Genomic DNA, 27484 nt, shown 5'->3' on the forward strand with positions numbered 1-27484 from the left:
TTTTTTTTACTTTTTGTGAGGGATATAATTCTTAATTATTACCTGCATAACAGAGTATGCTTCTTTTATAGATCGGGAATAGCAGCTTTTTTCTGTTTTTAATGTAATAGTTTCTAATGCCTCTTCGATCCAAACACTTTCTGGTTGGAGAACTTCCGTTAAACTTGGTCAATTTATAGATACGGTGATCCATAATCCTAGGATCACTCTGATTTCCTCTTCCCCAACCCACACCCCTTGAAGTGCATTGTAGATGTTCAACTTAGTTTCTTCTAGAGACTGTCTACTCTCTGTGTACCACATAATGATGATGACTGAACCAGTATGCTATTTTAAATCTTTTATATTTGGGCTTCGTATATTACACCAACTACAAAAACTGGTTTCCTTGGAAGGACGGGGTGGGTGGAGGTGGGGATTGAAGGGGAAGGTTCTCATTCGGACACAGGATACTGCATTCCAGCATGTATCCAATGTAGTAGTTACATTCTGACATGTAATCCAATGGAGTATATGTGTATATGTAAAGTTATTTGGGACCAAGTAAACTATTTTGCACAACATAAGTGTTGGCTGCAACTTACTGTTTCTCCTTTTCAGCAGTACCACTTTTCAGTCATTAGTGATAAGACCAGCATCTTGCAGCCACCATCCCAAACAGACAGAGGATCTTCACTTACACTGGTGGAAAAGATCTTGTGGGAGGGTTGGCAGGGAGAGGGGTGGCAGCCTAGTGATAATCACTAGTCTGATATGTGTCAAATACTGGAAAAGTATATATTGTTCTACCTAGGGCAGAGATGCTGGCTGCCATACTGCAAGTAAGTCAGTAGACAAATAAAACTGTGTATTCTGTCTGGCATTATAAATAGGTCAGTGATGGATTTGTATTACCTGAGGAAATGCACTGGCTGACAGAGAAGCTTCTGCTTACAGTCCAGCAAATGTCAAATGTAGCAGGAAGCTTGGGGGGAGGGGGAGGGATAGCTGGAGACAAAGACGGTGTTAAAATAGCTAGGATGTCAGTGGATCTCCTCAAACAAATGAGTGTTTCTGAGGAGTAGACTGGGAAAGCAGAACAATCTTTAGATGTTCTTAATCAGTGTTTTCTTGTCCTCCAGTAGGCTTCCATCCATGTATAAGTAAAGTTGCACAATAGGTGGGTTTGGGTCTGCAGGAGGTGATCTGCTGTTCTTTCTTAGCTTTGTCTGCTGATACAGAACATGACTTCTGGTGCTTTGGCTTTATAGGGTTAAACCCATTCCTCTGAATGCCCTTTTTCATCCTCTCCACATGGTCTCTGCACAGGGTTCACTCTTTAAAGGAGTACTTCTGGAGCATGGAAGATCTCAGGATGGACTGAGGGAGAGGGCTGCATCATCCCCAGGGTCCTTACTAAGGTGAGCTCTTAATGGTGATGAAAGACGGGCAGTGGGCTTTGCCTCTCTTGAATCTGATCCATGCGTTTCTTTGGTTCCCAGCTGCCCTGTGGTTTTCTCTTACTTAGAGTCTTGCGTATCTACCATACTGGCTTCTGCATTATGGAAGTGATCTCTGGCTGAAAGATTACTCCTGTCACCAGCTGATGTCAGTCTCTGTCACTGCTACTACAACCTAGGTCCAGTCTCTGCAGTTAAAGGAGGAACATGTGTCCAACAAAGCATCTTTTCACATCCGTCTTTCAAGATGGTGATAATATCTCTTTATTTTGCCTTCTTGAAGACATTTTTCAGTAGCAGTCCCAAAGCAGAGCTTTGCCCTTGACTTTTGTGGTTTCTGAGTGCTAGTGACTTGATTTCCACCTCAGTGACTACGCTGAGAGTGCCTGCTTGTGATTCAAACCAGCTGTGTTGGCTGGTCTAATCTCAGATCTCCAAGATTAAAATTCTGTGGCCCCTAAAATAATCCAGCAGTTCATGTGTTCGCATGGTTTAGCTCTGTCACCGGTTTATAAGCTGTGTTTAGCCTCTGTAGAAACTCTGTGCTCCTTGCAAACTAACATTGGTCTCTCTAAAGCATGCTTTTATCTCACCAGCTACAGTACTGTATATGACCGTGGAATGGAGTGTGTAGTTTGGTGTGAGTGGCAGGATTACTTCTAAAGGCACTACAGGCTGTGCAACTCTGTTTTAGGGTTCATTTAAGGGCAGATGGCCATCAGGAGATAATCTTTTCTGTCTTCAGTCACAGTTTTTCTGTTTCCCACTTCAGTTCATGGTCTAGCCGGGCATGTGGTTGAGTTTGTCATACCCGATTTGCTACTGGCAGGACCCTCTTTATAACAGCTCTGGCTTTTCTTGGCAAGAAAGAGGTCTTTGCTGGGATCATGCCAAACTGAGGAGCCTGCTCCTCCCCCTGCTCCTTCCAGGATGAGGCTGGTAATGCATCTTTTGTGTAAAGACCTCGGAGATGTTATTTGCAATGCATGAGAAGGAATTAGGTTGTTTATGGAGTACCCAGGCAGAGTGCTGCCCTGTTCTTCAGCACCACCTACTGACATCTTCCTCTCCCAAGTCCACGTATAGGGGGAGCGCACCTCGCTTAACTCGCAGGAACTGGATTTCTTGAGGTAATTAACAGTACACTTTTGGCTGGAAATTAGAAACCCCAGACCCACTGCTTTGAGTTGCCTTATGCCATATGGGAGCACTAATGAGCAGGGTACAAAAGCCAAGTTGTTTGGCTCTGGTATCTCTTTACCTAGACTGGGACAGCCCACTTGCCTCTTGAACAAGTATGTCTATGCAGAAGGGCACTGGTTGGGTTGTGTCGGTGAGGTTGACTTGGCTTGTTTCCTGAGAGAATTCAGAATGGGAACCAATGGCACTGCATTTCTACTCTGGAGTTTTGTAAGGTTAGTCTAGAAGAATGGTTTAATGCTTTTTTTGTGTGTTTTCATTTTCTTCCTCTTCTTCACCTTCTGGCAGGAAAAGAAACAAAGTTTGTTCTTAAAAAAAAGGAGCCTATCTGATCAAAATTCTCCCCTTCCTAGTAAAATTGTTGTTGCATCTTCTTGTAACACAGGGCCAAAGCAGTATCCTGTTTATTGACTCTGGGGAACCACAGAAAAACTTGACAAAACTGTCTGTCTCTGTATTTGCACCTTCACAACTACTTTTGTGCAGTAAATTAAGTACCTGCTGTACTTAATAAGGGGAAGAAGTCCTACTCTGGCCATTTAGTTGTTCAGATTCTCACATATATTTAGAGTCTTTGATTTCTGTAGGGATTAATAATTTGCCTGGAATGTAATTCGGAAGATCAGAAAACCCCAACTTGGTCTTGTTTGGAGCAAAAGGCATTTAATATTAGAGAGCCTTCTCATATGTAAAGATCTTCATCCTAAGACTTAGCTGCCCATGTTCTGTACCATGTAATGCCTCACAGCTAACCTTCAGGAGGAAAACACAAAAAAAATGTTAAGAATCATACTCTGCATGACACTCTTAATTTGTCTTATAATTAAGTTGTGGCATTTTATTTGCAATCTGCTTTTTTAAAAAAATATTTGAAGTTTGAAGTTATTCTTCAGGCATTTAGATGGCTTCTTCATGTATTTTTTTAAGAATATTCATACAGATTCCAGGAGCCCAAAGAAAGAAGGAGATGAGACATTATTTCTGAAAAATGGAAAACGAGTGATCAGCATTTAGGTAGCTTGAATGAGTATAGCCCCAGCCTGATGCTTTTTGTACTTTGGTTACTTATAATTGTCTTTATTGATTTGATTTCCTTGCAAGTAACACATGGGTATAAGATCAAGTATTCCATCTTGGACTTTTGTCTTCCTTGCTAGTGGAGTTTGTGTTTTCCACAGTGAGATAGCTATTGGTTTGCTGTGTCTGCTTGAGGCTGGGGTCTGCAGTTTTTTCTCAAGACACCTCAAAGAAGCTGTCATCGTGCTCCTGTGATTCTCTTTTCTTTCATACCTCCCTGCAAAATCCATAGTGTGCCTTTATTCTGCTAGGGTCTTTCACTGAGATGGCTAATATGCGTTAATGTTCAGTAAACCTGTTTTCCTGTTTGTATTTTGTCAGTTTTTGTTTATTTATTTGGTTTGGGTCTCTCCCCCCCCATTTTTTGAAAAGTCATAGTCTTGGAGAATCAGTTGAGCGGATAATATATCCATCATTTGAACCCATTACAGGTTATTTATGTGGTTTTGTATTGAGTTCCCCAAAAGAAAAGTAATGAGAGGTTCTGTGATTTTTTGTTGTCCTTTTGAACTGAAAAACCCATCTGTGCCTCAGACAGCTCCAAGTACTGTGTGGCCTCTTTTCCACAAGCTTTAAGAATAATGTGGTTTATACTTCCTTTAAAATGTAGGAGATTTTGCAAGCTATGTGGTAGCTTTACAGTGATGCATAGTGTGGCATCAGGTATGTTAAATGAATGCATGTATTCAGGAACATAAGTAAATAGTAACTGTATAGGTACGAACAAAGTTGATCATCCTGTTTTCTGTGACTAGGAGATTTCTGAAAAGTTTAGAATATACTGTACAATGAATGTGTAGTAGGAAGACCACCTCTTGTGGAATTGGACCTGGAGCCCACCTCAGGTTTAAACAGTCTTCCAGGTGGCTGCATAAGTATATTTTAGGAAGACAATGAGTCTGCCTTTGCTCAGCTTAGATCATTGTTGTTACTGTTGAGTTGTACTACATCTCTAATAGAAGTTCTTTCCGGAAAATATCTTACATTGTAATATGTATTTCCATGTAGGTCAACACAGGTACTTACTGGTAGAAATGGTTGACAGGACCACAGTTATCAGCTAACGTATTTCTCTCATGGGTATAACTATTCAAAATGTAATAAACAACCCCAAATCAGACATCAGTGAATGTGGAAAAAGAAATGGTCTTTCAATTTAATTTATTTTGGTACCAGCTTGGAGGAGTAACTCCAAAGACAACCCTCAAAGGACCAAGAATCCCAGAAGCTTGACTGGAATTTGGTTATTGAAAAGAACCATGAGTTGAGTAGGTTTGCCTGGCTGTATCTGAAAGTTGAATTTATTCTTTGAATTCCTCATTAATTAGGTTTTGGGATTTTTCCTAAATGAAAGATGAGGCTGGCTTCCTACAGTTAGGATAGCCTTCAGGTTCCCTGTTTCTCAAATGTATAAATTTTTGCACTGCTCCTGTGATTTTATTTGGTCAGACTTAATTTTCCTTGCTGTGATCTTAGAAAAAGTGTTTAAGAAAAAAAAAAAGGGGGGAGGGAGGAGTGGCAAAACAACCCCAAACCCAAGGACACCAGAGGAGCAGCCTGTTGTCCATGAGCTGAACCTGGCCAGCAGCCCAGGTGGCACGGCTGGAAGGTCCTCACTGCAGCTGTAGGCACGGGTGCCTTGTAAAACTCAGGCTTCTATGACAGGGAAGAAGGCCTGCAGTGCTACGCATGGCAATTTTGAAAACTTGTCATGTCTGTAATTAGTGGCTTCTGAATTGCATTGCCAGAATGTTTGATAGTTTATTTCTTGAAGGTTGATCTCCAACAGCAAGAAAAAGGTAGTGGGGGAGATCAGACCAACACTGAAGCTTTCTGCATGTTTTGAAGGAAAAAAGATGTCTCTGGGGCATGACTTCAGCCTCTGCTAAGACATTTTGTCCGTGCTGACAGGCTTTGACCCAGTGTGCTGTGCAGGAGCCACCGTGGCTCCCCACGGAGATTCAGGTCAGGGCCTGGCGGCCTGGGCCTGTCCCACTGCCACAGCGGGGAGCAGGGCAGGCTGAGGGGTAGTCCTGGGCATTGCTGACCTCCCTGGGGCCTGGCTAGGCCTTGGGCCTGTGAGTGGGCCTGGCTTGGCCGGGTGGCATTGCTGGGGCAGGGGCTGATGGTGCCAAGTTGTGAAAAAGGGTCCTGGGCCATCAAGGAGCCCCAGGAGGACTGTCTCAGAAGAGCAAGGCCTGAGAGCCTCAGGAACCTGATGCACACTGGATCTCTAGGTGGATTTTGTCCAGTTGAAAGGGGTTTGGCAGTGTTTCTGGTGGTTTAACGGGGTGTGTAATGAATTGTAGAATCACAGAATCATTTAGGTTGGAAGAGATCTTTAAGATCATTAGACCAACACTAAACCTAACACTGCTAAGTCCACTGCTAAACCATGTCCCTAAGCACCACATCTACATGCCTTTTAAATACCTCCAGGGATGGTGACTCAAGCACTTTCCTGGGCAGCTTCTTCCAGTGCTGACAGCCCTTTTGGTGAAGAAATTTCTGTCAGCTCCACCTTGGCACAAGGTAAAATGAAAGTTGTGTGTGCAACCTGCATGTATGAGGTTGGGATGATGGTACCACTGATGATCTGAGCAGGGGAAGGCTTGGAGAACTGGAGGTTTCTTTGTTATACATGCAGTATTACTAATACTGAGCTGGAAGTTCACTTAGTGTGTGCGGTCTGACTGACCTTTTCAGTTGTGGTTGTGCATGTGCATATTAACTTTTAGAAGCTCTGCTGACTCCATCTCAAAATACAACGGATGGGTAGTCAAACCACAGAAGCTCAATTTTGAGGTCAGTGCCTTGGGCTTCACAATTAATTTTGTATTTTGAAGCTTTAAAACCAAACTTAAACATAATGATTTGTACTACTTTGGCTGCTGCCAAATTCTGTAATGACTGTTGTTCAACAAGCACAATTATCTTTTGTTTTGGGTTTTTTAAAACCTAGGAATCTAATGCAACTATGCCTCTGATATTCTCATGCATCTATGGGTGTAGAGAATGTTGACGAAGACAATTGAGACATCACCTTGGGTCTTTAAAACTGTGGCTTTGAGAGTCTCATTTGCCCAAAGTTCTGGAAGCTTTCCACTTTTAAGAAAAAATGAGAATACCTCCATATTAAGCACTAAAGCTGTAAATATAAGAGGTTGTAAATGCAAATTAGTCAGACAGTGGTATTTTAATAATTGTTCGGTGATGTTAGCATTGCATTAGTAAGGGTATCTTAGAAGTCACATTGTCTGTAGGTCTTAGAGATTGGTTGTGAATATGTTAGAGGGCATGTGGAATTTATGGGTTTGTTTCATGCTGGTTGTGTTTTGTTGGTTTGGGTTTTTCTTCTCCAGACTTCCTTTTCTGCTGTTGAGTTAGTGGATTTGGTAACACCTCTCTCACTCCACCTCCATTCCCCTCTAAATTTTCCTACCGTGCTGTTTGAAAATGTAAAGGATTATTGAATGAGTTGTCTTAGCTTGATGGAAACGTGCAAATCTTTGTCTCTTTTGCTTGGGGTGTGTGTCTTGCCAGTGTGCTAACATCTGCACTTGAAAGTGCTCTTTGCTGGTGGGTAGGTCGGTCGGTCTGTTTCATATCCCATGCAGACAAAAGACATAAAGATGTGTTTCAGTTTCTTTTGATATATGAGCTCAAACTAGCAGTTTGTGTTTTTCTTTGCCTTTGTGCAGTGCCTGAATTTTAAAGAAAAATGCAGAAATGGTAGAGAATTCCTTACAAAAATGCTTCATCCTGCTTTCAGTGTGATGCATGGTAAAAACATCAAATTTAAGTCCATTCAGCTGTACCTGATGTTTGTTCCTCATAGCCGCAGTAAGGTAAACCTCTTCTCTGACTTGGTGCCTTTGTGATACAGACCCTGCTGAGGTTCAAGCTGGAACCTATTAGAAAGTCTCCATCAGTTTTTGCAGTCGGCAGCTATTAACGATCTCTCAACTGTTCCTTCTCCTTTGTAGCAGAAGGGTACTGTTAGTTTAAGATTGTCTAGACGGCATCCAGCATCCTTGAGGATACCTTCTCCAAGTGTCAGTGTCGTGACTGCTGGAGATGATGGGGATGGTGGTGGTTGTTTACCTCTTGAAGCTGCCAGGATGATCTTTATTTGGAAGCTCAGGTTTGCTCTCACTTCTGGTTTTCTATTTTGTAATCTGGCCTGAAGTTTCCAAGAGAGACAGAGCTGACAGCGTTTTGCGGTGGTGTTTCTAAAGGGTCTGAAGTTTTCCAGGGGTAGGGGGTGGGGTGGGGTGGGGGGGCGTGAGGGGAGAGAGCCAGATTTGTGTGTGTGTTGTTTTTCCTCTCTTGTATACAATGGAGCTTTCAGAGAACCTCTCTTAAAAGGCATAGCTACAGCCTTTGTGTGAAGGGTGTGTCTGCTGGCAGGGTTTGCTGATGCAGACAGGCTGGCTGGCGATTAACAAAGGTCATTAGACTTTGGAATCTGGCAGGGAAATGGGGTGGTGTGTCTTCTGCGCCAAGCAGGAGTACTCCCCAGGGACAGGGCAGGCTGGAGGCCCCCCACCTGCCTCCCCCCCACCTCCTCCTAGTGGGGCTCAGCTGTGTATTGCTTCTGCCTGTAGGACAGCTTGGACCAGGGTCTTGATGCTGTAATGTTCTGTTTCTGGAATGAACCGTCACATTTGTCATCCACGGGATAGGGGAACCAATCCTTGGAGATGGTTGCGGGCGATCTGCTTAGGTAAAGAAGGTGCTGCTTGGGCAGCACAGGGGGACAGTAGCAACATGATTTGGGGGGCAAGTCATGCAGGAGATGGGGAAATGTGTTCTGGGAATGCTGATTTTTCAAGCGTTGCCCAAGGAGGCGGAGGAAAAAAAGAGGAGAAAAAAGGAAAAGCCTGGTGTGCTTGAGATGAAGCTGAGATAAGTGAGGCCATGTTGTGCACAGGCGAGAAGCTCTGAGCCTCTGAGTGCAGGAGTTGTCTGAGCTAAAATGGCTGCTCCCAAAGCTCAGAGGACTAGGGCAGCTTAGTGAGTCTTAAAGCTTCAGTGACGCAGGGGCTCATATCTCTTGAAAGTGTGATAAACACATTCAGCAGAGCTGTGGCTTGTTTGGCTGAGATGAAAGGACTAAGCTTGGGGGATGGGTAGTGAAAACTGGATGATCCGCTTTTCTGTGAAGTGCTCTAAATGCAGGAGTCGTCTGCTCCATGGAAAAATTTGTTTTCAGGTCTAATGGACTGTGCTAAAGGAGACGTGGGGTGGGGCTTCCCTCACTGCTGTAATTTGATCCAGAGCAGATAGCAACCTCTTCCACACAATTTGGTCTGGTGCTTGCACATAAAAGCTTGAGTATCTCGATTGTTGTAACTTTGTTAGCTGAAAAGAAGTTGGTGCAGCGTTCATTTTCTTTATTGGTGGTGGGAGGGAGTAGGGGGGAGAGAAAGGACACGGTGCAGCCTGCTAAGTAATGTAGGTAAATATGTGGAGAGCCTATGTGCTCAGACTGTCCAGAATTTGACTTGCTAGAAGTTTATTTTAGCAGTCTATCAGAAGAAGCATTCTTTCACATAAAATCTTGATGCAGTACCCTCTCTGTGCCTTAGTGTTTTGGAGCTTTCTCCTTGCTGTGGAAATAGCTTCATACGCCACCTACAATAAACACATGGAATTTTCAGTGCTTTGGGCTGCCCTTGTGTCTTGGACCTCTGAAAAACTCAGTTTATCATTTTTATCCAGTGCAATGAATGGAAGCTTAAAGAACTAATTCCTGTATTAATACAGGAAGATTGCTCTTGTGCTTAAGTACTGGACAGGGTAAGAGTGTCTAATTTTTTTTGTTTTGCTTGTGCTTTGTATCTCCTTCATGGTGGTGCAGAAGCGTACAGGTCTCTGTTGCAGGATTAACTGGTCACAAGCTGAACCACCATACTTCATGTTACTGTATCTTATATTGCTTGTACTTCAACATATGTGCGGGGCTTTTGGATAAATCAAGGAAGCCTGTCTCTTGAGTCGTTGTAACTCCTGTTTTCATTGTACTTTTTTAGTATTCCTATTCCTGTTGCTGCCCTTTTCTTCCTCCAGCCCTCTCCATCCCCCAGACTGCTAATATGCAAAGGTCATGTGCCCAAAATAGACTGAAATGAAACTAATCATTTTAACAAAGAATGGAGATGCTCCTACAATGCTTGGTGGAAGTAGGGCAGAGCAAAACATTCTACCTTGGTTCATGTAGCTGCATCTCACTATGCATTTATGTCTTGGTTTTCCACCAACATCAAGACTGCATGTTGACGAGAAAGACATGTTTCTTCCTGGGAAGGCTTTTGGTCTGTAGTAGTGAATCAGGCAGGACTTGGCAACTTCCAGGAGGGTTAGAGTCGGTCTCATGAAGGCAGAAGCCACTGTCTTCTGATTTTAAATTTCAGTGCCTGACTGGGAGTAATGTGCTGTTTCTCGAGCATATAGTTTCTGGTCTTTGAACAAGACAAACTCCTGAAGAACTTCTGTGTCCTGTGTAATAGAAAAACTAAGAGACAGAGTCCCATCGAATCAATAGTCACTTGTCAGAAAGTTGACTGTAGGGTTGAGTCAGCAATTTGTGAGCTACTTAGGTAGGACTCCATGTGAATCTGAATTGATGCCTCTTAATAGGGTAAGCAAAGCTTGAGTTTTGTGCCAGTGTCTTTGTGGAATCTCTGGAAATGACTGAATCACCATAAACTTGGTATTGCCTGTTTTCAGGATTTGTTACAATGGCATTGCTGTAAAAACATACCTCTTTCTTCTCTCCTCCCCCTGTTTTCTTGCAGAATTTTCTAATGTAAAAGGTCATCCCTGAACCATGGAGGTGCTGCAGTGTGATGGCTGCGATTTTCGAGCTCCATCTTATGAAGACCTGAAAGCTCACATTCAGGATGTTCACACTGCTTTTCTGCAGCCAACTGATGTCTCTGAAGAAAGTCCTAGCCAGCCAAGGTCTGGTTCCATAAATGCTAGCAACCAGACTGAGGTTGAATTTTCTTCTGTAAAGGATGAATTTACAATTGCAGATGAAATAGCAGGTAAATCTCAATCGTAAGATTGATCTCAACTCTAACCCCCTATTTTACATGTGACTTATTTCTGTGTGTTTTAGTTTCTACTTTTAATGTGATCTAAAAAACTCCTGTTATCTTTATTGCTATGTCAGCAAAACAGATGTGTAGCTTCAGCCATATTGGTTCTGACCACAGCTTTTTCTGTAAATGCAAACATGGAGGATGGTTTTATTTCCCACCTGCTTTTCATGTAGTTCTTCATATTGCTTTTTTGGTTTTCAGATTTACATTGTGGTTCTCCACTGCCATGAACCACTTGAAAATTTTCAACATTATTAGTGTACTAGCTTTATTTTTTCCGCAAGATTATTTCAGAAAAGATCTATCCCAGACTGTCCACCACAGTCATACATACATGTAGAAATTATGCATAACAGTAATTTTTTGTGACCATTGCCAGATATGTAGATCTCCCCATAAGTAAGTGAGGGAATCCTTGTGTGACTGTTATCTATGCAGGATGTGATAGCATTCTTACGCATACAGGGTGGGTGGAGAAAAAAGCCTCTTTATTTGATTTTATTTATTTACATATACACCTTAATTCTTGTTTTAGGGCAAAATGCAACAAGTCAGATGGGAACTGGAAGTTACTACAGCCAGAGCCAGACTTTCTATAGTCAGCACATGGCTCCAAATCCTAAACCAACCAACAAGTTTTTCCAGTGCAAGTTCTGTGTCCGTTACTTCCGTTCCAAAAACCTTCTGGTAGAGCACACGCGCAAGGTTCATGGAGCACAGGCTGGGGGGAGCTCAGTGGGGCCACCAACTGCTAGTTCCCTAAATTACAACATCATCATGCATGAAGGGTTTGGCAAAGTTTTCAGTTGCCAGTTCTGCACCTACAAGTCACCCAGGCGTGCAAGGATTATTAAGCACCAGAAAATGTATCACAAAAACAACCTGAAAGAGAGTTCAACTCCTCCTACTGCTGCTGCTGCTGTGTCTGAATCAACATCTGCTTCTGTGCCAGTGCAGGAACCCTGCAAGGAGCTGCCTGCAGAGGTGGTGGAGCGGAGCATTTTGGAATCCATGGTCAAGCCCCTGACAAAGTCTAGGGGCAACTTTTGCTGTGAATGGTGCAGCTACCAGACACCTCGAAGGGAGCGCTGGTGTGACCACATGATGAAGAAGCACCGTAGCATGGTAAAAATACTGTCAAGCCTGAGGCAGCAACAAGATGGAACTGGTGCACCTGATGTACAGAGTAAGAGTGCCCAGAATGCTTCCCCAAACTCTAATTATATCTCCATGAATACAACAGGACGTGAGATGTCAAATGCTAATGTCTCAAACTTCAGGAGCTCTATGGGCAATTCCCTTATCAGGCCCAACTCTTCTACATCTTCCAAGTTTTCTTCTATGTCTTACCCTCAAATGAAGCCTAAGTCACCTCACAACTCAAGCATGGTTAATTTGTCTGACAGATCCCGCTATGGAATTGCTGATATGACGAATTCTTCTGCTGACCTGGAAACAAGCAGTATGCTAAATGACTCCAGCTCAGATGAAGAGCTAAATGAAATGGACAGCGAGAATGGCTTGAACTCCATGGATCACCAGACCTCAGGAATGTCTGCAGAGCAGCTGATGGGATCTGATGGCAACAAACTATTGGAAACAAAAGGAATTCCCTTTAGAAGGTATATGAACAGGTTCCAATGTCCTTTTTGCCCTTTCCTGACGATGCACCGCCGAAGCATTTCCCGTCACATTGAGAACATCCACCTGTCTGGGAAGACAGCTGTGTACAAGTGTGATGAATGCCCTTTCACCTGCAAGAGTTCATTAAAGCTTGGTGCCCACAAGCAATGTCACACAGGAACAACATCAGACTGGGACACTATGAACTCTCAGACTGAAAGCATTGCCTCCTCTTTGAATGATAGCACAGCATCTTATGAGAGTGGAAATATAAATGGCAGGAAGTCTGCTGGGATGATGGATCCAGTGCAGCCACAGCAGCAACAGCAACAACAGCAGTCGCCCCAGCCCCATTCACAGCATCCATACAAGTGCACAATGTGCAACTATTCCACCACAACTTTGAAAGGCCTCAGAGTTCATCAGCAGCACAAGCATTCATTCTGTGACAACTTGCCAAAATATGATGGACCGCCATCATCACAAGAGAGTGAGGCAGATGCTCACCCCTCTGCCAGCACAGTGAAGAAGAGTCAGACCTCCATCCTTGGGCTCTCATCTAAAAATAACTTTGTTGCGAAAGCCCCTCGGAAGGTGTCAAATGACTTCCCTTTAGATCTCTCCCCAGTGAAAAAGAGAACTAGAATTGATGAAATAGCAAGCAACCTGCAGAGCAAAATCAACCAAAACAAACAGCAAGAAGATGCTGTGATTAATGTGGAGGATGATGACGAGGATGAGGAGGACAATGAGGTGGAGATAGAAGTGGAGCTAGACAGAGAAGAAGAGCAAACAGAACCAATGATAGAGGTTTCCAGTTCTTATGCACCCCAGCAAATGTGGGGCAGAGAGGCTAATGATTCCCAGAAGGAGACAAACTTTAGAAGCTTGCAGCATGACTACAGTTCCACCAATGGAGCGGAGATTGAGCTCACTTTATCTGAAGATGAGGAAGACTATTACTCGTCTGTCAGCATGAAGGACCATCAGAGCCCCAATGCCTCTGTTTTGGGGAGCCAATCAAACATGTATGGTACCGATCAGAACAATGAGAATTCAGAGTTTAATGACTCTGGCAGGCTTTACTATTGTAAACACTGTGATTTCAGCAACAAATCTGCCAGGAGTGTTAGCACCCACTACCAGCGAATGCATCCTTATATTAAATTCAGCTTTAGGTATATCCTGGATCCCAATGATCACAGCGCTGTGTACCGGTGTCTTGAGTGTTACATTGACTATACAAATTTTGAAGACCTGCAGCAGCATTATGGAGAGCATCATCCTGAAGCTATGAATGTACTGAACTTTGATCATTCTGATCTGATATACCGCTGCCGCTTCTGCTCTTATACAAGCCCGAATGTTAGAAGCCTGATGCCACATTACCAAAGAATGCATCCTACAGTGAAAATTAACAATGCAATGATATTTTCAAGCTATGTTGTTGAGCAGCAAGAAGGGCTGAACACAGAGTCTCAGACACTGAGAGAAATCTTGAATTCTGCTCCAAAAACTATGGCAACCTCCACCCCTGTGGCTCGTGGGGCTGGTGTGCCAGCTGCTTTTAACAAAAGTGCCGCCAAGAGTTTTAGTCCTGAATGTGAAAATCAGAAGGAACCTTCAGTCAATACTGTGGTTGTTTATGACTGTGACGTGTGTTCATTTGCAAGCCCTAACATGCATTCAGTTCTGGTGCATTACCAGAAAAAGCACCCTGAAGAAAAAGCATCATATTTCAGAATTCAGAAGACCATGCGTGTAGTCTCTGTTGACAGGGGCTCTGCCCTGGCTCAGATGTCTTTTGAGTTGGGGACACCTGTCTCCCCAAAATTGTCCAACTTGACTTCTCAACCTCCCCCTCCCCCACCACCACCCCCAGACCTTGCTACTGAACTCTACTATTGCAAACACTGTTCATATAGCAACCGCTCAGTTGTAGGAGTGCTTGTCCACTACCAGAAAAGGCACCCAGAGATAAAGGTCACTGCCAAATATATCAGACAGGCACCCCCCACTGCAGCGATGATGAGGGCTGCTGAGTTGCCACCTGGTATTCAGAGGCCACCAGTGTCAATGCAGCAGTTGAGCCGGGGTGGATCTGAGACCTCTGTGAATCCTCCCGAGAATGAAATGTTCTTCTGCCAACACTGTGATTATGGAAATCGGACCGTGAAAGGCGTGCTCATTCATTATCAAAAGAAGCATCGTGACTTCAAAGCTAATGCAGATGTGATTAGGCAGCATACAGCCACCATTAGAAGCCTTTGTGATCGCAGCCAGAAGAAATCGACTGGCAGTGTGCCTGCTCACACCTCCAGCACTGAACGGGACAAGTCAAAGCTGAGAGCCCTCAAATGCAGGCAGTGTAGCTACACATCACCCTACTTCTATGCATTGAGGAAGCATATTAAGAAAGACCACCCAAATCTGAAGGCCACGGTCACATCCATTCTGAGATGGGCATTTTTAGATGGCTTGATAGAAGCTGGTTATCACTGTGAATGGTGCATTTATTCGCACACGGAGCCAAGTGGTTTGCTTGTGCATTACCAAAGGAGACATCCCGAGCATTATGTTGACTATACATATATGGCAACTAAACTCTGGGCAGGTCCTGATCCTTCCCCTCCTGCCCTAGTAATGCCAACAGAGATAAAGACCTATAAATGCAGAGACTGCATTTTTGAAGCATCTTCCATTTGGGATATTACTAATCACTACCAAGCATTTCACCCTTGGGCCATGAATGGAGATGAATCTGTGTTGTTAGATATCATAAAGGAGAAGGATGCTGCTGAGAAGTCCATCCCACAGCCTGATGAAGCTGGGACAAGGATGGATTCTGAAGACCAGATAACAACATCACAGGTGGATCAGGATGCAGAGTGTGCAGAGGATCCCAGCCTTTCCCAGGAAAAAACTGTTCAACTGGCTTCTGCAAACCCTGCCATCTCCTCCACTCCGTATCAGTGTACAGTTTGCCAGTCTGAGTACAACAACTTGCATGGCCTCCTGACACATTATGGCAAAAAGCATCCTGGCATGAAAGTGAAAGCTGCAGACTTTGCTCAGGATATAGATATTAACCCAGGGGCCGTATATAAATGTAGACATTGCCCATACATTAATACACGTATTCATGGCGTTCTCACACACTACCAGAAACGACACCCATCAATAAAGGTCACTGCTGAAGACTTTGTACATGATGTGGAGCAGTCAAATGATATAGCTCAGAATGACGTGGAAGAGACAAGTAGGATTTTCAAGCAAGGCTATGGTGCTTATCGGTGCAAACTCTGCCCATACACCCATGGAACGCTTGAGAAGCTGAAAATTCACTATGAAAAATACCACAATCAACCTGAATTTGATGTTTTTGCCCAGTCACCACCAAAGATGTCTGCCTCAGTGGAGCCAGACATGGTGACTGAAATCAAGGCTTCGCCAGAAATCACTGTTGAGGATGTTGGGGAAGTCTCTGTGCCAGCACCTCATTTCTCCAGTTCTCATTTAGTGTCTCACACAGTTTTCCGGTGTCAGCTCTGCAAATACTTCTGCTCTACCCGGAAGGGGATAGCGAGGCACTACCGCATTAAACATAACAATGTCCGGGCACAGCCAGAGGGAAAGAACAACCTCTTCAAATGTGCATTGTGTTCATACACCAACCCTATCCGCAAAGGGCTTGCGGCACACTACCAGAAAAGACATGACATTGATGCTTACTACACTCACTGCTTAGCAGCCTCCAGGACGGTAAGCGACAAACCCAATAAAGTGATTATTCCATCTCCTCCCAAGGATGACACTCCTCAGTTAAGTGAGGAGCTGAGGAGGGCTGTAGAGAAGAAGAAATGCTCGCTCTGTTCCTTCCAGTCCTTCAGCAAAAAGGGTATTGTGTCCCACTACATGAAGCGTCACCCTGGTGTTTTCCCTAAGAAGCAGCATGCAAGCAAACTGGGGGGTTACTTCACTGCAGTGTATGCTGATGAGCATGAAAAGCCAACTCCAGCGGAGGAGAGAAATGACTATGAAAAACCTGAGGTGGAGACGGAAGCTCAGGAAATTGAGTGGCTTCCCTTCAGGTGCATAAAATGTTTCAAGCTGTCCTTCAGCACAGCAGAGCTGCTGTGCATGCATTACACAGACCACCACACCAAGGATTTGAAGAGGGACTTTACTATACTGGGAAGTGGCACCCGCTCTCAGAACCCTGTCTACCAGTGCAAGCACTGTGATACGAAATTGCATAGCACTGCAGAGCTGACTGCACACTTGAATGGTCACAATGAGGAATTCCAGAAGCGTGCCAAACGTCAGGAGAGGAGGAAGCAGCTTTTGAGCAAGCAGAAATATGCAGATGGTGCTTTTGCAGATTTCAAACAAGAGAGGGTAAGGATTTGTGTTTCTGGTCTCCCTCCCTGCTCCCTGCCAGGGAGCCCACTAATGCCCACTTGCATGTTGTCTTTGACAGCCAAATGACCAGAGGCTAATGAATGACTCAGCATGGCAGTGAGCTCCATAAGTCAGTTACACATTCTGCTTTAATTTCCTCATCCATCTTCCACATCTCTCTAGGTTCTGTAGGAAGCCTTGCTCCTTCCTACTCCTTCCTTCAGTATTTTCTCTTCTCTGCTTTCCTTCCTCCCACCCTTGTGGAAGGCCTTCTCTATCAGACAGTTACTTGTTCCTTTGTGGCAGGGCTGCCATGTACCTTGTTGCAGATTCTTTACAAAATGTCCCATTACCCTCTTCAGTGTACCTCTGAATAAACACATCAGTTTCCTTCTCAGCCTTCTGACTGTCTCAGGACTTCCTCTGATTAAGGATTCCGTATTAACATGAGCGCAGTCTGCCTGATAACTGAAGCTCTAGGCAAGTGCCTCATAAGCAGAAGACCAAATTGTGCTCCTTTCCTTGCCCACTTACCCCCTTCCTTCTGCTTCAGTTTGAAATATACTTGCTGTGGGAAAGCTCCACACAGCTGTTGGGGAAGTCATAGTGTCATGGGAGAGCATAGTTTCAGGCCAAACTGAATGGTCTTCTAAAGGGCCACTGTTACACAGAATCTGAAGGTTTCTCCTGCACAAATGTCTTGTCCACTTACTCTGGAGGCATTAATAGATGTCTACAAAAATCAGCCTAGCAGTTCTACAAAACAGGATATGTGTACATCAAGTGTAATCTCCTTTCTGGTGTAAAATGTGGTCTGTGTTCCTAAAAATGAGATAATAAAGCATACTTCACTGATATATGATTGTGTACTCAAACAGGCTTTTGGACACTTGGAAGATGTTTCAAAACTTAAGGAGAGGAAGGTGGTTGGCTACAAATGCAAGTTTTGCGTGGAAGTCCATCCAACACTTCGAGCCATCTGTAATCACCTCCGCAAACATGTCCAGTATGGGAATGTCTCTTCTGTGTCAGCTACAGTAAAGGTAAGAATTTTAAAAAGACAACTGAAGGTGATTGCCATTTCTTGCATTGTTTAAAATAAAGGACTCATTGAAAACTTATGGAGGACTCTTGTGAAGTTGAATGGGTTTTGAACTGTATATTCCAGTTCAGTATGATGTTTTAATTTAACACTAACGTTTCTGAAGTGCATTTTGTTTATTTTAAGATGTTTTAACTTTTTTCCACTCTTGATCTAGGGACATGAAGACTATTTAATTCTCATTTCTTCTCAGCCACAAAGGAGTTGATGTCGTTGATGACCGAACGGCTTGGTTTATGAGCAGGAGACTTCTTTCAGCTATTCTGGGCTACATCTCTGCTTAGTTAAACCCTAAAAGGGCTGCTTGTTTTCTTTTTGGTTTTGTTTTTGTTTTTTTTTTTAAAGAAGAGGAAGTTTGCACATGCAAAATGTGTGAAGTTGCTTGTGGTACACCTTTTCACATGATATCTGCATACTCTCTCCAAACAAAACATTCAGTGGCCATATAAGCCAGTGGTCCCATTCAGGTGAATAGGTAAAAATGTGTTATTCCTTTCTCCCTGTGAAAGGGGATGCCTTCTAGGACATACCCAAGGATAGGGCCTGCTCTACAGCCTGATTTCCAGGATATTGGCAGGGGCAGTGGAAGTGCAACAATGCTGTGGGAACTAGCTGTAATCTTTCTCGTCCTGTGGTGAGCTCATGGGGAAGACTTCTGTTGCCTAACCAAGGGTGCTTCTTTTGTGACATCATCTGCTTGTTGTGAGGAAGCCGAGTCCTTCATAGCCTAGCTCATGCTACCTGAGAGAACTTTCATTGCCCTGCCACTGACCATCCTTTACCTTACCTGGTACTACTGACAGATTCAGATGCTTCCCTCCTAGCAGACCATTTCCTTTTCTCCTTGCTTCTCAAGTGAAGTTCATATAGGGTCAGTGCTTTCTTTTGAGTAAATAGAAATTTTGCAGCATGGAACAAAAGCTGAAATTGTGGCCAAAAGAATGGCATGGAAAAACTCTTACAGGTTCTTGAAGTTGCTGCAAAAATGCATTCTCTGGTTAGAAGAGAGAGAGGAGAGAGAGGAGAGAGGAGAGGAGAGGAGAGGAGAGGAGATAAAAAAAATTACTTTTGCTTTTATTTTTAAAGAGAATTCTAGGGTCTTAGAGTACTGGCTGCTTTCTTGTGAATTTGACACTGATGGACAAAGTCTACTATAGCCTAGACTACTGTATTAGTCTGCAGAGTAGCTACACTGTAAGCTAGAGCAAAATAAAATAAAATTAACTTGCTCTGTACCTTAATAGTATTTATCTGATCAAGTTTAGAAGATTCAGATCAAGACCATTGAAAGACAGTTGATTCGATTTCTTGTCTTTTTGTATTATCTGACACAAATTTGATGAAGGAGTGAGATTCTTTTTTTACATATGCATGTTTGATATGATAGATACAATTACATTTTTCCCTCCCAAGAGAAGGCCTTTTCTTCAGAAAGCCATTGATGTGGAGTTTGTGTAGGGATATATTTAGAAAAACAATGCAGTGGGAACCCTAGGCATTATAATGAACACGTGGGAAAGACATAGGGCAGAAGGGAGAGAGAATTGATGGCTTTGGGGGGATATGTGTTTTTTAGCAGGAAGCTGAAGATCCTTCAAACACAACTTTGATGGAGGGTTTTGAGGGAGCCAAAGACCCTGGCATTATGGAATTTACAGAAGCTGAATCTGGAGCATCCTTGGAAGATGAAACCAGGCCTGGGGGCTACCACTGCAGCCAGTGTGACCGGGTTTTGATGTCTATGCAGGGTCTGCGATCTCACGAGAGGAGTCACTTGGCCTTGGCCATGTTTACCCGGGAAGACAAGTACAGCTGCCAGTATTGCTCCTTTGTCTCTGCTTTCAGGCACAAGTAAGTTGTGACTTTTATTTTTCTTTTCAAAAGAGACACAAACTAGCACTACTGTTTTGTAGGTTGACATTGAAGAAGTCTGCACTCAACGTCTTCTTGAGCAACACATTTCTCAGTATTTAGGTATTTTCCATGCTGCAAAATGTTTGGCCATTGTAAGTGGCTATTTATAAAAGGTTGCATCTTTATATCTTCTTGAATTTATTTAAGCCCTATGTTTTTTGACGTGTAGGGGAGAAGCATGCAAGCAAAAGAATAGGACTTCTTTCAGTAGGCAAACAGAGAAGGCCACCACTTATGCAACCTTCTCAAATGCATGAGACTTAACAAGCCAAGAAGAGGAGAGAAAAGTATTTGCTTTCTTAATCTTTCATACATAAGGAACTTCTGCTGCATATAACTACCTTGTTTATAATTACTACAACTTCTTGATGATTGAGATTTCATTTCTAATGTTAAATAACTTACCTTAAAATTTTTTTATTAGTTATGATATGAAATGTCAGTCTACAAATATTTCAAGTTCACACTAGTGTGGTATACTAGTGACTCCCTCAGCCTGTTTCTTTGATGTAGCATGTAAAAAATACGTAGTCTTCATTAATAGTCACGTTTCTTATGATTTGTTTCCCTAAGGTCGACTTTGCCTTAAGCTGGGTAGTTTTTAAAATTACTTTTTTGTCATTTTACATATATATATATATGTGTGTGTATACATATATATAGCATGGCCCCCAACAATGGGGTTTGTGGGATTTTTTCCACTGTCATCTTGGACTGACTCACAGGTGCATGTTTTCTTTAATTTCTGGGGAAAGAGCTGCTTATTTATTGTTTTAACAAAATAAGTGAGATCCAGGTGCTCATTTGATGTATTCATAGCACTGCCAGTAGCACTCTTAAATTTGAGGGTGCTGTTTTGCAATCAAATGCATGTAGCAGAGAAAGCATGATAAAAAGCATTTTTTAACTCCATATGTTACAAAGCAACATTTCTGCTACTGTCACAGCAATGCAAATTGATTCCACAGTTTCTTCCGCTTTGTTGAAAAGGTCTATAGGATTGAGCAGCCAACAGTAAGAAAGGGACTGGGAGAAGGATGGGTACTACTGGGTGTATCCCACCCTGCTTTGGCAAGGCTGACAGTGGGGTACAACCCTACCTCAAATAGCTCATATAACCTGTTATTTGCCTAGTAAACTGGTTTGCCTCTAAAATCAGACTTTGAGTTTGGTCTCTAGTCATTGTTTCCTACCTAGGAAGTGAATAAAGTACTGTCCTACAAGTGGAAGGACAGGTAAGCCAGAAAGTGGTGGATGGCAGCTAAGAATTTTGCAGGTATCACCTCACCCTAATAAGGGTTGTCACTGTTGTTGAATTGGTCTTCATCTTTTATTTTGTTTCTGGTGCAATTACTCTCTTGGGAGATGAAGTCTGTAAAAGAAACCAAACCAGCTATTTAAACAGCCCACTGTTATCCCAGTTCTGATCAAAACTTTAAAACCTGCCTTCAGAAGAATTTTGCTGGCAAAATACGTGGTTGTGAATATATTTTTAATTATTACTATGTAGAATACTGTAGAGTATATATTTAGAATAGCTTGATATGTATTATATACAACTTTGGCAGCCTGCTTTAATTGTTAAGTAAGTTCATTCCCTGTCAGCTGTTTAAAACAAATTTTGTTCTATGAAGTATTCACTGCAAGTGTTTAATGTCTTGCTCATTTAGGAGACTTTTTTCCCATTTCTTTGGAAAAACTGTCCATTTTATCTTGGTACGAACTCCATCTCATATTTCTATCAAATTGTATTTATGTGAAATGGCCCTGAGAGGAGACAGAAGTTCGTTTTTTGGGGTTTTTTGCTATCATCAGATCTTTGAATACACAGGCTTCAGTGTTAGCTCTCATAAACATATTTTCTGGCTCAAGCTCTTGTCAATGTGGGACTAAAGATCCCATGACAATGTTGTGTAGTCTGTAAGGGCTGGAACAACTTCCACTTGATCTCTGTGTTGATACTCAGTAAAAAAAGAACAGGACAATTTAGGAATAATAAAAGAAAATATGCCTGAAATACATCTGGAATTAAGGTGGCAGGAGGGGGATAGTTTTGGCAAATTGCCACTCCTCCAGTGTGCTGTATCTGTCCTGTTGTTCCATCACCATGTATAAGACGACTCAAACTTAAGATTAGATCACAAAGCATGAATGTGTCCAAAGAAGAAGCTGTACTTGAAATGTTTACAATCCAAGCTGAAACTACCTGCCTGCCACCTGGAGACTCTGAATTCATAGCTGTCAGCCACAGTGTAGGAGCTGCAGAGCTCTGCAGGACTCACTCAAAATGAATTTGATCTTCTGTTAGAACATGTGGAAAACATCCTTTTACTCCCTTCCAAAATTTACTGAGCTGTTATAAAGAACTTGGGAGAGAGAGCACTGATCACTCTCCAGTATTGAGACTGTTGGTAGCTTCCAGTTTTCCTCAAGAAAGTAGAGGCTGGACTTTAGCACCCTGTCTTCTCTTGGTGAGCTTCAGGCAGAATCTGCCACACTTACTTCTGAAGCTCTGCTGCCTTTTAATCCTGGAACTCATCAACTCTAGCCTGCTGGCACCCTCCCCAGAGCAGGATCTCTAATCTGCTTTTGCTGCTGTAACCAAAAGGCGGCTTCCTCAGTAAAGCTGGTCAAAAATACTTCTTCCCCACACCCCTGCCCCTGCTTCCCCGATCAACAGAACAAAAGGGGGCATATTTTCAGAAAAATGTTTCCCAGGAGAAAAATTCTGTAATGGTAATTTTTACTATTCTTGTCTGTTTCTTGTTTCTTCAACTGGTCCTTTAAGTCTGAATCAGGTATAATTTAATTTATACTGATCTTGCCCTGTAAGTTTATTTAAGTGGCTTGCTTTCTCCATAACAGAATTGGTGTCAGCTCTGCTCCTTTTCCTCAGATTAGATTCTACTTTATTCTGTAAGCAGACCTATTGAATTTTAAGAGAGAGTATGAGAATGGATAGTTGAGCCTGCTCTGCCTCTTATTTATGGTTGCTATGAAGTGTTTTGCTTTGCATCTGAGGGAATAGTTGAAATGATTGACTCTTTTGTGTTTCCTTTTTCTGTCTTTCTCTTTTCAAGTCTGGATCGACATATGCAGACCCATCACGGACACCATAAGCCATTCCGTTGCAAACTGTGCCCATTCAAGTCCTCTTACAATAGCCGCCTGAAAACCCATATACTCAAGGCTCATGCTGGTAAGTTTTCTCTCTCAGTTTTGCAGTGCAGCAGCTGAAATGGCCCGTGTATTCTTGTTGCTGATCAGAGATGCTGGTTTGAACCACGTGTTTTGTCACCAGATGTGGGTAAGATTTTCAAAGGCAAGTCAGGATTGTCCAGCCTACACGCCTGTTGGAATCTGTGGGAGTTTGGATAATGTTTTTAGAAGGACAAGAAAGGACGGGGTACTTCAAGAATGTCTTAATTTTCTTCTATTTTCTTTTATATGAATGATTCTTATTATTGTTATATCTGCTTGTTTCCAACAGAACTCAGTAAGTCCACTTACACCATCAGTGTTTTAATGGATTGGTAGTGAGCTTTGCTCTGCTATGTTTGTATTTATGTACGTGCTTTAGGTGACTCTGGGAAAAGGACTGTGGATTACACAAATGAAACACTGCAAACTTTGGGAGTAAAGTCTGTGTAGCAGACTGAGAATGGCACGATTCCATTATTGTACATGGGAAGTTGTCTTGCAGATCTCTGTATTGCAGTGTGGAATCTGTACAAGCCAGCAAGCAGGCAGACATGCTTCTGAAGAACAAGAACAGGGAAGGAGTTGCATCATACAAGATAGGTCACCTCAAGGTGTTGTACCTTTGCTTGTTGAGAAGTGCAAGACTCAGAATTTCCTCATCTTTATTCCTTGGCCCTAGACTCTTGGCACCGTCACACATCATGCATTGAAAGCTTATCAGAATACTGGAGTCAAAAACCACTGGCTCCATTGGTTACAGTTGCATCTTTGTTATTAAAAGGACAAAAAAATCAACCCTCAAATCACAGTCCAAACATGCATTCTGGTGGAAATAACAGAATACCGACCAATCAAAAAAAACTGCACACTAGCCCAGTTGTTAAAAACTGGCAAGTAGAAACTCCTGGAACAGATGATAAAAGGGCTAGAAGTATGCTCATTTATTACTTGTTTGCACTATGTCATATAGTCAGGTTGAGGTGGAGGAGGAAGATGGGAGAATAGGGAGAAAAGGTTGAAGGAATTTATAGCTGTCTGCTGATGAAAAAAGGTAATTGTCACCATTGATCCAAAGGTACTTTTCATCTACAAAAATATAGGAGGGATTGATGGTCACTTGCACTGCGTTTTCTGTATTGATTTCGGATTTCACAGAGCTTGTGCCAGGACCCTTTTCTGTACTTGACTGGGTATTGTGGATTAGCTTAATTTTTGCCAACCTCCTGTTGTATGAGACCGTGGCATTCTGACCTTTCATGGAAATCCAACTGTATGCAGCAGTTTCAGTTCACAGTCCCACATCTGGTACAGAGGTGACATGGTTCTTTATCTTCGCCAACCGTAAAATAATGTTTTGTTTATGCTGTTTTACAGTTGGGCTACATTGTGTTACCTTGTTTGAGCCTGCCAGATTTTTAGAGCCAAAGTTAGCATGCAACTAGTATTTACTTCACACTCCTCTTCATGTAAGCCACTGATTTATTTATCATGAATTCATGCTCTAGACCTTGATTAGTGGACACGCCACAAAGGACCATGTTTTGCATCATACAGGAACACAATTTCATGGCTGCCTAGATAGTGTTTCCATTACTTGTGTAATAGGATTGGTAAAGGTTTATGGTCTGTTTCTACCTCAGTCCATTTCTACCAAGCAAATAAATTTTGCATCACAGAAAAATTGCTTGGTATGTTTTTCAGTCAGAGCTTTGCTTTTTTGTGTTTTGAGTCAATCTCTCAGAAGTATGTACTACTGAATAAACCTGTTATGAAGACTTTTCCTCAGACTCCCCATTTTTGCAGTAACATGGTGGTTCTCTGAAACTGTTTTGATGCCAATTTTTTGTTAATCATGTCATTATCAGATTGTTTAGAAGTGGAAACTTCAGTCCCCCTGAATTTATCTGAAGTGTCCCAGAGATCTTTAAAATTCAGTAAAATCCTGAAGTCTTCTACTCAGTCTCCTTCTCCCTCATTTTCTGGGCATGGGTCAGATTTCAGTGGAATACAAAATGTGTTGTTGCCTAAGAGCTGGTACCAGTCAGTGTTTCAGGCGTTTGTTTTTAATCCAGTATGTGCTATCTCCTTTTGCATGGAGCAGAATAATTTGCAGTATCTCTAAATTGGCTGTCTGTTGTTTTCAACTGAACTTTTTCACCTGTTCTTTTTTTTTCTTATTTTTTTGAGGGGCTTTTGTTAGCATTTTCTAGTGTCTTTGCTTCATTAGTAATGACACCAGATGTGCTGTGTGCACAAATGGATGATTGTAAGAGAGTATTGGCCCTGCTCAATTTCTGTGCAATCTGGAACATAATGCTTAGAGTTGAGTGTTGAGACGCACTACATAAATTTTGAGATGTATTTATTTGTGTGTTTGTTAATACAATAATTTTATGAAATGCAAAACTAGTGGTCAAAAAAGTGCAGAAGGTTTCTTTTGAACCAGACTGTAGTTTTTCCTCTGCAATCAAACACATCCTTTCATGCCCTGTTATGGTTGAATAGTGGGTATATTTATTAGTTGTGTCTAGACTGCTTAATATGCAATCATCCTTTATTTCGTTTAATGTCTTGTGGTGCTTTTAAGTTAACAGTTGGTGCCTGTTGTTGTCCAGGAATCTCTTACGTTAACAAACCATGAAGGTCTATATCTGTATCTCACTGGTATCTTGCACCTTGAAGTTTCCTTTGTCCTTTTATTATCCTGTTCCATTGAACAACTTGTTGTATGTATTATACAAAAAATGTTTTCTTTCTATTGCTAAAAATGTAATGTATGACTGATGTAATATACAGGTGAGGATTACCATTTGAAAAAACATGGGACAATTTCTTGTTTCACCATTTCAGACTCTTAAGTGATCTGTTCATTTCCAGATGCACCCAAAGAGGCTTTTTAAGAGTTTTTATTTTGTCCCCAGGATTAGCATAGTTTTTCTGGAAGAGAGGGGTGGGAGTTATTTTTATGTAGGATGGTTGCTAGTCTTTTCAGATGTGCTTACTCTGACTTGCTGCAATACGTGTGTTTTCACATTCTCTTTCGGTTCACTTATTTCCTGTGTTGGAAACAATGCTGTTTGGGAACCTCATTTGCTAAATTTGTTGAGAGATGGAAAACGTGTTCTGCTTCGTTCATTACCAGAACTCTTGTTCTGCTGTTACTATTCATTAATATATCTCTCGTATATTAGTTTTGGCACTTTATGTACAACTCATATATGGCCAGTGTTACTCTTGTACATGGAAGTGGCACTTCCAAAACAATAACTTGGCACCTGTATAATATCACATTCTTTGTGTTGGGACAGTTTCACTTTGTGTTCCAGTTGCCTCCATGCTTAATGCAAAACAAATCTTGTCTCAGGATTTGTTTCCCCTTGTTTGCTGTCTCTCTGGCTCGGAATGTATTCAAAATTAAATTCACTACTGTTCATTACCTCTGTTCTTTCACTTCTTTTAGTGCTTTTTCATAACACACATTCACATAGCCTTATAGATATGCACTGTTCTTGGTATTGCCATGTTCACTTCTTGTAGTAAACCGACCTTGACTTGGTTAACAGTTCTATGAAGATTATTCCTGCTAATAGCAAGTTTTTCATAAGGAAAATGCAACCTCCCCCAAATATAAATTCCACCCCCACCCCCCCCCCCCCCCCGAGGTTTGTTGGTTTTGGGGTTTTTTTTTGAGAGGTCTTTGTTAGCATTTTGTAGTGGCCTACTTGCTTCATTAATAATGATGTTGGATGTGCTGCATGCAGAAAAAGATGACTTCACCCTCTATAGTTGCTATGCTCCCAAAGAAATTTGGAAGTGTTACAGTTAAGTGATTCCATTTTCATCCCAGAGTCTGTTTTCTTCTCATACCATGCAACATAGGCATGCTAAGAGTTTGGTCTCTGTTTTTTGGCATCGGTCACTTTACAAGGATCTGCAGTTGTCAGAAAGTGATACTTCGGTCCAAAGCAGGTGTCTGTACCACGGACTCCAGACTGCTCCAACGAGGAGATGCACATAGCTTGTTTGGGATCAGTTTTTCGCTGAAGAGTCCATGGGAATTTTACTGCCAAGTTCAGTAGGAGAAGTATGGGGGCCCCATTTTGTTTCTTTTGTGAGCTGATGACTTGCCTGTATTTCGCTCACCCAGGTGAACATGCCTACAAATGTTCCTTCTGCTCATTTTCCACCATGACAATCAGCCAGCTGAAAGAGCACTCCTTGAAAGTGCATGGGAAAGCACTGACACTACCAAGACCCCGCATTGTCAACCTTGCAGCCTCACACGCCCACCACACCTCCAAGAACCACACTCCTGCTGAAGAAGTGGAGGACTCTAATGGTAAGAGGTGCCTCAGAGCAAGAATTAATTGTCTAAGGTGCCACTTAATATTTTTATTACAAAAAACCTTACATCAGGC

At 42.3% G+C, this 27484-nt stretch overlaps 1 protein-coding gene across 3 annotated transcripts in view; it reads left to right on the top strand.

The window, feature by feature from the left end:
* The window catches only part of ZNF462 (zinc finger protein 462), a 93430-nt gene that overhangs the window by 28922 nt on the left and 37024 nt on the right, over nucleotides 1-27484 (top strand). The window contains exons 2-7 of one of the 3 annotated variants that reach the window (XM_037373252.1): nucleotides 10517-10768; nucleotides 11361-16846; nucleotides 17728-17892; nucleotides 19528-19802; nucleotides 22946-23064; nucleotides 27214-27405. In XM_037373252.1, coding sequence (XP_037229149.1) covers nucleotides 10549-10768; nucleotides 11361-16846; nucleotides 17728-17892; nucleotides 19528-19802; nucleotides 22946-23064; nucleotides 27214-27405 — 6457 coding nt within the window. In that variant the 5' untranslated portion in view covers nucleotides 10517-10548. The remainder of the gene's footprint in view (nucleotides 1-10516; nucleotides 10769-11360; nucleotides 16847-17727; nucleotides 17893-19527; nucleotides 19803-22945; nucleotides 23065-27213; nucleotides 27406-27484) is intronic. The other 2 variants (XM_037373253.1, XM_037373254.1) reach the window with 2 other exon arrangements.

The sequence above is a fragment of the Falco rusticolus genome, chromosome Z (assembly GCF_015220075.1).
Source record: "Falco rusticolus isolate bFalRus1 chromosome Z, bFalRus1.pri, whole genome shotgun sequence".
NCBI classification, from domain to species: Eukaryota; Metazoa; Chordata; class Aves; order Falconiformes; family Falconidae; genus Falco; species Falco rusticolus.